This window comes from Gopherus flavomarginatus, chromosome 7, assembly GCF_025201925.1.
Source record: "Gopherus flavomarginatus isolate rGopFla2 chromosome 7, rGopFla2.mat.asm, whole genome shotgun sequence".
Taxonomy (NCBI): Eukaryota; Metazoa; Chordata; order Testudines; family Testudinidae; genus Gopherus; species Gopherus flavomarginatus.
In genome coordinates this window covers 114,745,565-114,760,988 of record NC_066623.1, presented here as the reverse complement: position 1 = coordinate 114,760,988, position 15,424 = coordinate 114,745,565, and the positions used below count along the sequence as shown (strand labels likewise).

Sequence of the window (15,424 nt, the reverse complement as noted above, 5' to 3'; positions counted from 1 at the left end):
TCAAAATGCAATAAAAACAAGTGGGTGCTGCCTAGGAGGGGAAAGGATTTTTCTGGTCAGAAAAAGGACAGAACTTTCTGCTAAGACACAGACCTCCTCTGACACCTTCCCAAGGGGGCAGAGGCAGGAGGGTGCTCCGTCGAGGGGACACACGCTCAATGGCCGTGCAGTCGGTTCAACTGTTTTTCTTTCGAAGAAAAAAGTCATTTTATGCAAAAAAAGAGCTTATTTCTTAAACAAACACTCGCAGTTTTGATTTACACCATGGGCTGCTCCTAAATAATTTATGGCGGGTTAAATTTATTGCACAGCCCTGGCCGGCTGCAAATTCGAATTGCCAAATAATTAGATTTTAGGGCAATGCTTATAAATTATCCGCCGATTTGTCCGGACTTGTTTGTCAGTTGCTTTGTGCTTCAGGTCATCTTTGGCATTTCACTGTTTGTGTTTTAATTGCTGATTTACACTTTGACAGATGAGAGTTGATGCCTCCAAGTTTCCAGACGGGGGGGGAGGGGGCGGGTGGAAAGAGAGAGAAGAATCTGAGCTTTTAGAAAGCTAGTTTCTCCTTTTTTTCCAGGGCAATTAAACTAGAAAAAGGGTCAGAGCCTGGACAGTGCAAACCTAACAGATTTGTCTTTTTTCCCTTCCTTAATTATTTTAACTAAAGCTGTTTTCAAGTTGAGCAGTCCTGCACTGGCCTCCAGGGGCGACTGGCGAGATGAGCTCACAGGTCTTACCCCCAATAGCTAATTTCGATTAAACTGACCAACACACACACCAGACAGACAATGAGGTCAGTAACGGGGGAAAAAGGAGTGGGGGGGAGATCAAAGGCCGTGCTAACTTTCTGAAGAATGGTCATCTAACACGCCCACGCGCACGCACACACACACAGTGTGGAATACTGCAGCACATGGTTTGAGGCAAGTTACTTTGCGTATTAGTCAACTCTGTTCAAGAGCCCTTAGTGCAGCAGCAAGCACCAAATTAGTTCTGCCATAACTACCTGGAAGAAGACACGCACACGCACACATTTGCCAGTTAAATTCATTTAAACAAATATATTCTGGGAAAGGAGCAGAGAAAGTGCAAGCTGGGGGGAATCCCAGACTTTCACACTTAGCATCATTCAAAGGAACAACAAAAGGGAACAAGGGAAAGCACCACAAGATAACGAATCCTGCAGAAAAGGTTGACATGATGCCAGCTGGCTCTTGGAACACTAGGGTTTTCTTCCCTCCATCCCTGCCGCTAGGATCAGTGTCCTGCCTGCCCCAAATGTTCAAACACCAAGAGCCAGGCCCCCAAAATCATGAGACTCTCTCGACAATCAGGACATTTTCTTTAAATGATCAACTGAGGTTCTTTTTCTGTAGTTTTCCGGGTTCTGAGCCTTTAGATCACACTTGGGTCACATTTTCAGGCTTTTCTCCACAACCACGACAGCAAGAAACCTTTTTGTATTATTTAATTTATTTATTTGAGAGAGACTCTCAGCATCCACTTAACCTAGGGTGACCAGACAGCAAGTGTGAAAAATCGGGACAGGGGTGGAGGGTAATAGGAGCCTATTTAAGAAAAAGACCCAAAAATCAGGGCTGTCCCTATAAAATCGGGACGCCTGGTCACCCTAATTTAATCAAATAACTCCAGGAGCTTGTGCTTTAAGACAGACACCAAATATCGCAAACTTGAAATTTGCAACACTGAGATTCACAGATTCCAAGGCCAAAAGGGACCATTATGATCGAGTTTGACCTCCTGTGTAACACTGGCCACAGAACATCCCCAAATAATTCCCAGAGCAGATCTGTTAGAAAAACATCTAATCTTGAATTAAAAACTGCCAGTGATTGAGAATCCACCAGGACCCTTGGGAAATTGTTCCACTGGTTAGTGACTTTCAGCTTTAAAACCGTACGCCTTATTTACAGTCTTACTTTGTCTGGCTTCAACTTCCAGCCATTGGATCGTGTTAGACCCTTCTCTGCTAGCCCGGAGAGCCCATTATCAAATATTTGTTCCCAATATAGGTCACTGCAAACTGTGATCAAGTCACCAATAACCTTCTCTTTGTTAAGCTAAACTGATTGAACTCCTTGAGTCAGTCACTATCAGGTGAGTTTTCTAATCCTTTAACAATTCTCCTGGCTCTTCTCTGAACCCTCTCCAATTTATCAACCTCCTCCTTGAAGTGCGGACACCAGAACTGGACACAGGATTGCACCGGTGCCAATACAGAGATAAAATAAACTCTCCACTCCTACTCAGGATTCCCATTTGTGCAACAAATAACTGCATTAGCCCTTTGGACCACAGCATCACAGTGGGAGCCCGTGATCAGCTGATCATTCACCATGACCGCTTCCCAGGATAGTGTCCCCCATCCGGTAATGTGACCTCCATTCTTCGTTCCTAGATGAAGAGCATTTAGTCATGCTAAAATGCATATTGTTTGTTGTGTCCAGCTTACCAAGTGATCCAGATTGATCTGTATTAGTGACTTGTCTGCTTCATTATTTACTACTCCCTCACTTTTTGTTTAATCCGCAAACTTTATCCAGAATCATTTTCTTACAGATCATTTATCAAATATTAGAGGGTCATGAACAGATCCCTGCAGAATCCCACTAGAAACACACCCAACTGCATGATGATTCCCCATCTACAATTACATTTTGAGACCTATCAGCAGGCCAGCTTTATGTCCACTTAAAGTGTGCTATGTTAATTTTATATCTTTCCTTTCCAGCTTAGTGCCACAACCACGTCCCTGGATGAGCAGGCTTGGACAAGACTCTCCACTAGAACATACCACTGCAGTACAGCGGCTGGTGGGTGAGGGATACTCAACCCTCTCCTTCCCCCAGCAGCTGAGAACATTGGGCTCCTTTTGGTTGTGAGACAAATAAAAACGGTCAGGGGCCAGCGGGACTGACTGAAACGAAGGAGACCGAATGAGTTTGATATATATGATTTAGCTAAACAATGACTAAGAGCTGGGGGCATGTGTCGACCGAGTGTCATCTGTACGGACATCTGAAGGGTGTATGAACACCATGGAAAAGGGAATTATTCAATCCAACATGGGGTAAAAATAGTTTAACCCATGAGCCCTGAATGGGAAAGTTTTCAACTAAATCCCTGGAAAAATTTCTTGACAGTGACATGCATTAAAACAGTCTCCCACAAGCAGAAAACGTGGCCCTCACTGCTGTGGATGCACCAGAAAGCGTCCTGTCGGATACACCTCTGCCCCAGCACCCGAGGGACCCACTTCTAATGTCTATGATCCCCAAAGTACTTCCAGCCCCAGATAGAGGAGACTGGGACCAAGCACTGAATTGGACCCACAACCTCGATGACGAAAAGCCTAAATCCTACTTTTTAACCATTTTTTCCAATCAAGTTGATTGAGTCCCAGGCCTCATACCAGGGCACACAGTGGCTGTTTCTGCACTAGAGAGTTATGTCAAAAGTTTCCCACCTTTGCTAACAGGAGCACTAGTGTTCACACAGCTTCAGCAGCCACCGTCATCTAACCCTGCCTGGGGCCCAAGTCTACATATGGAGCCATCTCTAGAGCCTTTCCTCACAGATTTTCAAAGCCACCTAAGGCAGTGGTCCCAAAACTTTTCACATGCCCTCACTCCCAGATGCTAAAATCCTAGTAAAGTTAAAGAGAACTGGGCACCCAAATCCCCTAGGTGGGTTTGAAATCCAGACGTAAGGCTCCAAGTTAGCTATCTGCAGACTGGGATGCTTCCATCAGGAAACATGACAGAACCACTGACGGATCCCACATTCAGACAGCCTGCTCATCCTCCTCATCCTTCTTTGCTGCCCTAAACCCTCCATTTACTCCTGAGCTGATCTCTGCCCACCACACTTGTCTGCCCCACACGCTCCCCCCAGCTCCCTCGTATACATGCTTTGAGCCTTCCTACTGCTCCTTGCCCCAAACCATTAGCTGAACGGACTCTCCTCCCTTCCACATTCAGAATCAGCAACACAGAAATAGCAACATCATCCATTTGTTTCCTCAACAGCCACTCCTACGTCTTTGACTGCCCATGGTACGAGGCTGTAGAGCTACAATAGTTGAAGCTTGATGTCGCAATGAAGATTTGCAGCTCCGACCAGACTGGAAGCCACAGCATGTATCACCCTGGGGGGCAGGGTAAGCCGGGCTAAGCTGATCCTTGCGCTTCCAGACGTTACCTTTTTATCGCAAAGGACGACAACCCACACTGAAGCCTTTTTCAAACTATGAAATAAGAAGGCAAATTCTGGCTGCAGGAGCTATTCTCCCTTCCCCGATATCAAGCAGATTCTTAGGGCTTCGCTACATTACCCGCTGGACCGACGGGCAGTGATGGATTTATTGCATCTAGTCTAGATGGGATAAACTGACCGCCAAGTGCTCTCCTGTCGAATCCGGTACTCCGCCAGGGCGAGAGGCGCAGGCAGAGTCAACGGGGGAGCATCAGCCGTCAACTTACTGCAGTGAAGACACTACGGTGAATAGATCTAAGTACATCGACTTCAGCTACGCTATTCACGTAGCTGAAGTTGCGTAACTTAGATCGATCCTCCCACAGTGTAGACTAGGCCTCAGGCTCTTCGAGACATGCCTTTTCCTCGCATCAGCCACTGTCAAAATCAACGTACTAAACAAAACCCTAATACACCAGAGTTGGCACTGTTCTGCAGAGGACTCCTTCTCTATGAAGTTGGCCATTTCTTTAACAAGCAGTCCCTCATGCAAACGCAGGGGGTGCAAGTGACATTTACCCTGAATGCTGAGAGGCCCCACATTTTTACCTTCTTGTTCCCTTACCAAAAAATAAAAAAAGATATCAGTCATTCTCAACAGACTCTCCCCTCTTCAGCCTGAAACAAACTCAGACTTTCTTGTATTAAGGTCCAGAAATGTTTCCCTCCCCAGTTCTTAGGCTGACACCAAGCAGCGCAAATGATCGACATTACCAGTGCTGGTAAAACACATGGGATGGGTGCGAAGGTCATGTGTGTGTGTACCGGGGCGTAACAGACACCCCGGCTAACAGTAGGCCGCAGTGAATTTTTTATTTGATTTTATAGACAGGGCCTAACAGCAGAATCAGAATAACTCTGCCACCAAACCGAAGTCTAAATAGATAACATAGTGATGGCTAGCAAGCCAGGCTAAGGAATAGGAGACAGGGGACATGCACAAAAATCTCATCACTAAAAGGCTGGCTATTCCTCACTCCCTGGGGATTAGCCACTGAGTAGCAGTGAGACCTTAACAGCACTAAGGGCTTGGCTACACGTGCAACTTTAAAGCGCTGCCGCGGGAGCGCTCCAGCGGCAACACTTTGAAGTGCGAGTGTGGTCACGGCGCCAGCGCTGGGAGAGAGCTCTCCCAACGCTGCAGGTACTCAACCTCCCCGTGGGGATTAGCTTGCAGTGCTGGGAGCCGCGCTGCCAGCACTGGGACACTGTTTACACTGGCGCTTTGCAGCACTGTAACTTGCTGCGCTCAGGGGGGTGTTTTTTCACATCCCTGAGAGCGAAAGTTGCAGTGCTGTAAAGCGCGTGTAGCCAAGGCCAAAATCCCACTCCCTTCATCCAAATTAGAGATCATATACATCCAAATTAGAGATCATATACCCTATGACCAGAGCAAGGAAAAGAGGAAAACGGGGGCCCTATCCAGCCCCTCTCAGGGACCCCACAAATGAACAAGTGAGAGAACAATCCTATTTTGCAGCTGGCGAAACTGAGGCATAGGAAGCTTACTCACTAGCGTACAGTCACATAGGGGTCTGTGTTGGAGCCAGAGCTAGAACTCAAGAGCTCCTGGCTCCAATTCTGTATCCAAACCTCTGTCCCCTGGCTGCCTACAGCCCAAAAGGATTTCAGTGAGGTGGGCAGAAAAGTGACCATGAAGTTAGATGCTTTCTTGGAAAGTTCTTGATGCCTTTTTACTCTCTGAACTTTTGTTTTTCCTGCTTGGGCTTGGTCCCAGATCTCATTTTCTGGAGAGTCTGAAGAACAGCCACTCAGTTACTTTTGAGTCAGACGCGTCCTTCCCTTCGGGGCTCAATCTGCAGGCTTTAGGCGATGTCTACATGACAGATCTTACAGTGGCACAGCTGTACTGCTGTAAGGTCTCCCATGTAGCTGCTCTATAACAAAAGGAGAGAGCATTCCCGTCAGCATAATCAAATCACCCCCAATGAGCAGCGGAAACTATACTGGCAGGAGACCATCTCCTGCCGACATCAGGCTGTCCACACCAGCGCTTTTGTTGGCAAAGCATGTCGGTCGGGGGGATAGTTTTTTTAAAACCCTTACCAACAAAAGTGATAATGTAGACAAAGTCTTAGTGATAGTTCAGATGCTCTTCTGAGCTCAGGTAACTTAAAAATACTGTTTGGCTTAAAAGCATCATACTTGGAAAGGACACAAGATGTCCTCAGCAAGCACTGATGACTCAAATTTTACAAATATGGCTTTGAAATATTTCCACTATGAATATTTACAGGCAGCGTTTGTACTGCACACCCACAATGGGGCTATGAGCGACTGGAGTTTCAAGGTGCTACTAAAATATCGTAAGTGCACTAAACTACTGGGCTTGTTCCCTTAACCTCAGGCTGCAAACGTGTTCAGCTGCACAAGGCGGGGTAGGTAATATCTTTTACTGGACCAGCTTCTGTTCGGGAGAGAGACAAGCTTTCGAGCTACAAGAGAGCTCTTCTTCAGGCCAGGGAAAGGTACTGAGAGGGTCAGAGCTAAATACAAGACCCAACAAACAGTTTAACATAAGTAGTTAGCACATATTCTAAGGCACCTTATAGACTAACAGACATTTTGGAGCATGAGCTTTCGTGGGTGAATACCCACTTCCTCAGATTCACCCACGAAAGCTCATGCTCCAAAACGTCTGTTAGTCTATAAGGTGCCACAGGATTCTTTGCTGCTTTTACAGATCCAGACTAAAACGGCTACCCCTCATATACATATTCTAAGGGACCATTCAAGGAGAAGTGGCCCATTAACACCCCTATAATCACAGGACAGAAGGGGGGGTTAGCGGGTTACATTTGTTGCAATAAACCATAAATCTGGTGTCTTTATTGAGACTATGATTTTTAGTGTCTAGCAACGCTATGAATTTAAGCTCCCAGGTGATTCTTTTGAAAGCGTTGTGCAGGTTTCCTTTGAGGATGAGGACTGAGAGGTCAGATATAGAGTGACTGCTTGTGAAAAATGTTCACCCACAGGTGACAGGTTGCCTCTGAGGATGAGCTTGAAGAGATTGGTGGGTGGTTTGAAGGCCAGAAGGAGGAGTTTAAGAAAGATTTATTTCAAGATGGGGTCCCCATCGAGCATGGATTGTACTTGATACCCCACATGGGTTCCAATACAGGGTGGTAGTGACAACTAAAGGTGTGCGGTCAGAGGGGGTTTTACTTGGAGGCGATATGGATCTCCCTGCCCCCCCCCCCCCCCCCGCCATGGTGAGTGCTGCTCAAGTACCTTTTTCTGCAACAACCGCCCTATTTAACTATGCGATTGGTTACCGGCTCCCTGGTTAATGATTGTATAGCTAATGGCACAGTGCTTAAATAGTGCAAGGGCACGAGTGCACCCTGGGATAATTTAGGACTGGCCTACATTGCAGAGTTAGGTCAACACAAGGCAGCTTACACTGATCTAATTCTGTAAGTGTCAACGCTAAAATGTTGTTCCCACCGATGTAACTCGCTCACCACACCGACTTAACTCCATCTCTGCGAGAGGTGTAGCACTTGGGTCGAGGCAGTTAGGTCGACGCAGCGTCGGTGCAGACACTGAGTTACTTACAACAACTGCAGTTGCCTTTCAGCGTGGACATGCAAAAGCGATGCAATTACTGCAGTGGCTGTACATCGATGTAACTTAGGTGAACTTAATTTTGTAGCATAGGCTTGCCATTAGTCATTGGTCTCAGTGAGCTGTTAAGCAATGGGGCACTGTGACTGCTTTAAAGCAGATGATCTTATTGGCCTGCCAGTAACAGATTGGTCCAGGCCTGCTTAGTTCTCAACCAGTACCTACAGGTGACCACCTGAGTACCTAGTATTCTAGGCTTGTTGCTATAATAAGGGTGGTTTATACTTTTTAAAGATGAAGTTGCCCCCTCCCCATACTCCAACCCCCTACTCCAGCCCAGAGCCCGCTCCCGCACACTGAACTCCTCATTTCGGGCCCCACCCCGGAGACCGCACCCTCAGCCAGAGCCCTCACCCTCTCCCGCATCCCAACCCCCAATTTCGTGAGCATTCATGGCCCGCCATACAATTTCCATACCCAGATGTGGCCCTTGGGACAAAAAGTTTGCCCACCCCTGACTTAACATGTATACAGCATCTTCATCTTCAAAGCGCTCTCCTGACAGCACCCCATGATCTTATCTTACCGTGATGAAACTGAGGCAGAGAAGTCAAATGAGTTGCTCCAGGTCATACAAGGAATCAGTAGCAGAGGTAAGATTAAGACTTGGCTGTTCCTGGCTCCAAATCCTGTGCTCAGACCAAACCTCTGCATCTTACATCGCTACCAGTAAAAGATTCCGTAACTGGAACTTAGCCAGCATTGTCCCTGGAGATACCTAAGGCAGCATAAAGTCAGCATGCTTACCGATAGCACTGAAGAGCCCAGAGAACTAACAGTAGCAAAACACACGTATGTCAGTAAACAGGTGACTCAGATACAGTGAATGGGAAGGTCCCATTTTTACCTGGTTGCTTTTCTGAGGACACTTTCGCTAAGCCTTATCATCTGTGCTGATTCCAGTGCAGTAAGAACCATAGTAAGCATCATTTCTTTAGTTTTCAGGCTAATTTGTTTTTGCAGAAGAGAGGTACTGTCAGCCCTGGCCACGCATGGCATGATGCAGGCAGGTACTGAATACAGATAATTAAATAAAGAACAAAATCAAAGAACATCCCCACCTTAAAGGTTCCATCTCACCAACAAAATATACAGCAGATCTGCACTGGTTCAAACCATTACTTTCATGGCAAGGACTTGGGGACAAAGCTCCTTAAAACAGTAGTAATCATATTCCACTCATGCTCCATTTTACTACCAGCTGTAAACCAGCTCCACATGCCTCATGGTTTTGCATCAAAACGTGCACAGACCAAACCCATATCAAAAAGGACAAGGTAGAACCAATTTGCAGTTTTGACAGGTCCGTGCACCCAAAGCTGGGCGTGCAAGAAATATCCTGACATCTCACTTGGACAGAGGCGATGGCTTGCCCAGCAGAACTAGATGCAAAGCCACAGCACTGCCTCAGGAAGACACAATACCACAGGAGGTAATTTTCCGGTGAATTGTTTTCACAGACATGAGGAACCGACAGCCCTGCTCAGAGCAAGACATTGCATGGGGAGATGCTATGAATGCTCAATCCAGACCTGCAAACCCCTTTTTAAAAGTCTACAGTAATTCTAAGTAAAGATCCAGGTTAAGGCAGGTCTTTATCCACTAAAGAACTGGTTTCTTACAATAGTTCTCAGTACTGAGACGCCCTGAGCCAGAGTTGAAAACTGTTTAACTTTCCATACGAATGAGACAAAGCTATTAGCATACCATCAGCACCCACTGCTAACAGCCAATGCCAGCGACTGGTCAAATTCCTAGTGTAGATGAAGTGTACAGGAACCAAATCTGGTGACTATTGAGAGACACTACAATTCCGGCTGTTCATTACCACGCTGGGCCCTGGATGCATAAAAATACTCAATAAAAACAGAAATCCAAGACCCACACTGATAAACTCTGGCAAGTTGAGTGTAAAAGTATAATTAGACAGACCAAAAAAAGAACCTGAAGAACAGGTAGCAAAAGACTCAAAAACTAACAGCAAAAAAAATGTTTTAAGAACATCAGAAGCAGGAAGCCTGCCAGTCAGTGGGGCCACTGGACGACTGAGGTGCTAAAGGAGCACTCAAGAAAGATAGGGACATTTCGGAGAAGCTAAATAAATTCTTTGCATCAGTCTTCAATGCAGAGGATGTGAGGGAGAGTCTCACACCCAAGCAATTAATTTCAGGTGTAAACTCTGAAGAACTGCCTCAGATTAAGGTGTCAAGAGAGGTGGTTTTGGAACAAAGTAAAATAGAAAAAAGTTGCCAGAACCAGATGGTAATCAGCCAAGAGTTCTGAAGAAACTCAAATATGAAATTGCAGAATTACTAACTGTGGTATGTAACCTATCACTTCAATCAGCCTCTGGACCAGATGACTGGAGGATAGCTAATGTCTCCGGAAATGATCCTGACAATTACAGGCTGGTAAGCCTAACTTCACTACCAGCCAAACTGGATGAAACTGTAATAAAGAACAGAATTATCATAAACATAAATGAACACGATTTGTGGGAGAAAAGTCAATATGGTTTCTATAAAGGGAAATCATGCCTCACCAATTTATTAGAATTCTCTGAGAGGATCAAACATGTGGACAAGGGTTATCTAGTGTATTTGGACTTTCAGAAAACCTTTGACAAAGTCCCTCACCAAAGGCTCTTAAGCAAAGTAAGTGCCATGAGATAAGAGGGAAGGGCCTCTCATGGATCAGTAACTAGTTAAAAGACAGGAAAAAAGGGCAGGAATAAATGGTCGGTTTTCACAATGGAAAGGTGAATAGTGCTGTCCCCCAGGGGTCTGTACTGGGACCAGTGCTGTTCAACATATTCCTAAATGATCTGGAAAAAAGGGTAAACAGTGAAGTGGCAAAATTTGCAGATGATACAAAACTGCTCAAGATAAATAAGTTCAGAGCAGACTGTGAGGAGTTATAAAGGGATCTCACAAAACTGGGTGACCGGGCAAAAAAAGTGGCAGATGAAATTTAATGTTAATAAATGCAAAGTAATGCACGTTGAAAAAACATAATCCCAACTATACATACAAAATGATGGGGTCTAAATTAGCCGTCACCACTCAAAAAAGAGATCTTGGAGTCATTGTGGATAGTTCTCTGAAAACACCCACTCAGTGTGCACCAGCAGTCATAAAAGCGAACAGAATGTTCGGAAAAGGGCAGATAATAAGACAGAAAATATCATAATACCATTATACATATTCATGATATGCCCGAACCTTGAATTCTGCGTACAGTTCTGGTAGCCACCTCAGAAAAGATATATTAGAAACGGAAAAGGTACTGAGAAGGGCAACAAAATGATTAAGGGTCTGGAACACGTTCCATATGAGGAGACATAAAACAGACTAGGACTTTTCAGCTTGGAAAAGAGATGACTAAGGGGGAAAATGACAGAAGTCTATAAAATTGTGACTGGTGTGGAGAAAGTGAATAAGGAAGTGTTATTTACCCCTTCACATAACACAAGAATCAGGGGTAAGTGAATTAACATAATAGACAGCAGGTTTAAAACAAAGAAAAGGAAGTACTTTTCACACAATGCACAGTCAACTGTGGAACTCCTTGCCAGGGGATTTTGTGAAGGTCAAAACTATAACAGCGTTCAAAAAAGAATTAGAAAAGTTCATGGCAGATAGGTCAGGGTACAAGCTCATGCTCTGGGTGTCCCTAACATCTGTTTGCCAGACGCTGGGAATGGGCCACAGGGGATGGATCACTCAATGACTGCCTGCTCTGTTCATACCCTCTGAAGCATCTGGCACCCTCCATTATCAGAAAGCAGGATACTGGGCTAGATGGACCATAGGTCTGACCCAGTATGGCTGTTCTTATGTTAATGATTGAAAATTAGGGCTGTTGATTAATTGCAGTAAACTCATGTGATTAACTCAAAAATATTGAGATTAACTTATTAATCATGATTAATCACATTTTTAATGGCACTGTTAAACAATAAAATACCAATAGAAATTTATTAAATATTTTTGGATGTTTTCTACATTTTCAAATATATTAATTTCAATTAAAATACAAAATACAAAGTGTACAGTGCTCACTTTATATCATTTTATTACAAATACTTGCACTGTAAAAATGATAAAGAAATAGTATTTTTCAATTCACCGCATACAACTACTGAAGTGCAATCTCTAACATAAAAGTGCAACTTACAAATGTAGAATTTTTTTTGTTACATAACTGCACTGAAAAAAACAAAACAGTGTAAAACTTTAGAGACTACAAGTCCACTCAGTCTTACTCTTTCTTCAACCAATCGCTAAGACAAACAAGTTTGTTTACATTAACGGGAGATAATGTTGCCTGCTTCTTATTTACAATATCACCTGAAAGCGAGAACAGGGGTTTGCATGGCACTTTTGTAGCTGGCATTGCAAGGTACTTACATGCCAGATACGCTAAACATTGATAAGCCTTCTCCATGCTTTGGCCACCATTCCCGAGGACACGCTTCCATGCTGACGATTCTCGTTTAAAAAAAAAATGCATTAATTATATTTGTGACTGAACTCCTTGGAGAAGAATTGTATGTCTCCTGTTCTGTTTTTCCCGTATTTTTCAATATATTTCATGTTATACCAGTCTCGGATGATGACCCAGCACATGTTGTTTCTTTTAAGAACACTGCAGATTTGACAAAAACGCAAAGAAGGTACCAATGTGAGATTTCTAAAGATAGCTACAACACTCAACCCAGGGTTTAAGAATCTGAAGTGCCTTCCAAAATCTGAGAGACGAGGTGTGGAACATGCTTTCAGAAGCCTTAAAAGAGCAACAATCTAATGAGGAAATTACAGAACTGAACCACCAAAAAAGAAAATCAACCTTCTGTTGCTGGCATCTGACTCAGATGATGAAAATTAACATGCATCAGTGCGCTCTGCTTTGGATCATGATCGAGCAGAACCCGCCATCAGCATGGACACATGTCTTCTGGAAGGGTGGTTGAGGTATGAAGGGGACAAATGAATCTTTAACTGTATCTGGCACGTAAATATCTTTAGACGCCGGCTACGATAGTGTCATGCAAACGTCTGTTCTCACTTTCAGGTGACACTGTGAACAAGAAGCGGGCAGCATTATCTCCTCCAAATGTGAACAAACTTGTTTGTCTGAGCAATTGGCTGAACAAGAAGTAGGACTGAGTGGACTTGTAGGCTCTAAAATTTTACACTGTTTTATTTTTGAATGCGGGGGGGGGGGTTTGTACATAATTCTATATTTGTAAGTTCAACTTTCACGATAAAGAGATTGCACTACAGTACTTGTATTACGTGAATTGAAAAATACTATTTCTTTTGTTTTTTACTGTGCAAATATTTGTAATAAAAGATAATATAAAGTGAGCACTGTACTCTGTGTGGTAATTGAAATCAATATATTGGAAAATGTAGAAAACATCCAAAAATATTTAAATAAATGGCATTCTATTATTCTTTAACAGTGCAATTAATCACGCGATTATTTTTTTTTAATCTCTTGATAGCCCTATTGAAAATATAGTTATTAATTAATTTTGCATTCCACTGTCAAGGAAACAACCATTTGCAGAAGACACATGAAGAGGTCTACATCTGGTATTAGTTTCAGCGGCGAGAAGCTGCAAATAGCACTCTCAGGATGTACCCAAAATCCCAGAGTAGCTGGAGGTTTCTATTTTAATTATTTGATTATCGTTGGACTTCAGAGTTAAACACTCAGATAAGACAAGCCTGGGAAAGTTCACACCTTTCAACGCTATGATGACTAAAGACCTGCGGACTCCAACGAGCAGCCCCGCATACATTCACCTCCAGACTGCTTCCTTCACAACTTTATAGGCTAGAAACGTGTTTCTCCTGCAGAAATGGATGAGGCGGTCTGGAGTGTGCCAATAATACGGCGTTCCCAGCTAATACCAGCCCAATCCATCCCCAAGCCAGAGAGGTGAGAAGCATTTAAGGCCTAAGACAGGTAAAGTTTCTCAGAGAACAAATGTCTTTTCAACGCTGTCACGATGGAGGCCAAGGTCTCTGGTTTCATTCCCTTTGGACTGATAAGTTGGCAGTGCTGCAGACGGCCATTTTAAGGGGCAGGAATGACTCATATTGCTCATCAGAAACGACTTGGGCCGATAACAGCTGCTGAGGAAGCGTGCATAGAAGTGGGAGGGCATGGGGTAAACCTCAGAGCTGTTGGTCGGGATGTGAAGGGACAGACACTGCATCCCACTTCACAGGGTGGAGGAAGCAGTTTGCAAAGGAAGAATAAAAGGGGCTGGGTATTTACCTGAGGATGAATCTGTGGTTTGTCACAAGTGGCCTCAAAATCCAACACTAAAAAGTAGTGATATCTCTGTGGAGGGAAGGATGACATTGCTGCCATGGACGCACCAAAGCCGTGGGACGCCAGTTTCCTGTTTAAGGTGGAGCCGCACCCCTGGAGAAAGCAACGTAGGCGGTGGGAGCACAGAGCTTGTCTCACCCTTGGAAGTAAGGTTGGAGGAATCTTTGCTGCTCCAGTATGGAAGGGTGCTATCATTGAACATCCAGAGGCATCTGAAACTTAGAAAGAGAGAGGGGCTTGTGTTACTAATGCACACACATCTCACTTCTATTGCCATCTGCTCAACCTAGCCATTCTGTAACAGACACTCTTGTGCCTTTAGATGAAAGGTTCCGCTAAAAAACCCAGGCAATACTGTGACCTATTGCAAATACACTAGACAGTGTCTAGACCCACTAGCAACCTAGAAATTAATCGCTGTGAATAGCTCTACATTAAGAGGCAAAGACACCACAGTCACTGCTCTAGGGGCCAGATCAGGCATCTGCATGCTACAGAACACTATATAGATTGCTTAGGGACTTAGGGGTCTGATGCAAAGCTCACCGAAGTCTGTGGAAAGACTCTTAGTCTCTTGATACATGTACACTGGTAACAGAAGTTGCACACAATAGGAGTCAGGCACAATGAGACAAGTGCAGATACCATCTGCTTGGCCCCAGGACCCCCAGCTAGAGCCAATTACACTCCCCACACATTAGTCAGTTTTTCTCCCCCTCTCACCCCGTATGTCAGCCTCTTGATAACATGCTTCCATAGGGCATCCCACTTGGTTACTCTCAACAGGGTTCAGGTGCCACACACAATCTCTTGCTCAGCAGGGGGTTTTCAGGGTGAAGGAGGGCAGAGGAGGTAGGGGAGAAATGATCTAAAATGTTGACATTCAAGGGATGAATTTTCCTTCCAACAAAATCCAAACTGATTAAGTTTAATTCATTCCTCCCTCACCCCTATGAAAATCCAACCCACTCTAATTTTTTATTTATACTCTTAGGACTTAAAAACTTTGTGGTAGTTTTACAGATCACTCATCCACAATGTGACCCTTTGGCATCTGGGTTTTTTGCTGGGGGAGGGGAGAGGAAGAAGTTTCAAATGATTTCTTTAAAAAAAAGAAAAAAAGAAAAAATGCTGTTCTCCAGGAATG

The 15,424-nt window shown here is 44.3% G+C and overlaps 1 protein-coding gene across 3 annotated transcripts in view; it reads right to left on the bottom strand.

The window, feature by feature from the left end:
• The window catches only part of ERI3 (ERI1 exoribonuclease family member 3), a 229,062-nt gene that overhangs the window by 201,536 nt on the left and 12,102 nt on the right, over positions 1-15,424 (bottom strand). The window contains exon 2 of one of the 3 annotated variants that reach the window (XM_050961258.1): positions 14,221-14,489. In XM_050961258.1, the coding sequence (XP_050817215.1) occupies positions 14,221-14,472 (252 nt within the window). In that variant the 5' untranslated portion in view covers positions 14,473-14,489. Of the gene's footprint in view, positions 1-14,220; positions 14,496-15,424 lie in introns of all 3 variants that reach the window. The other 2 variants (XM_050961260.1, XM_050961259.1) reach the window with 2 other exon arrangements.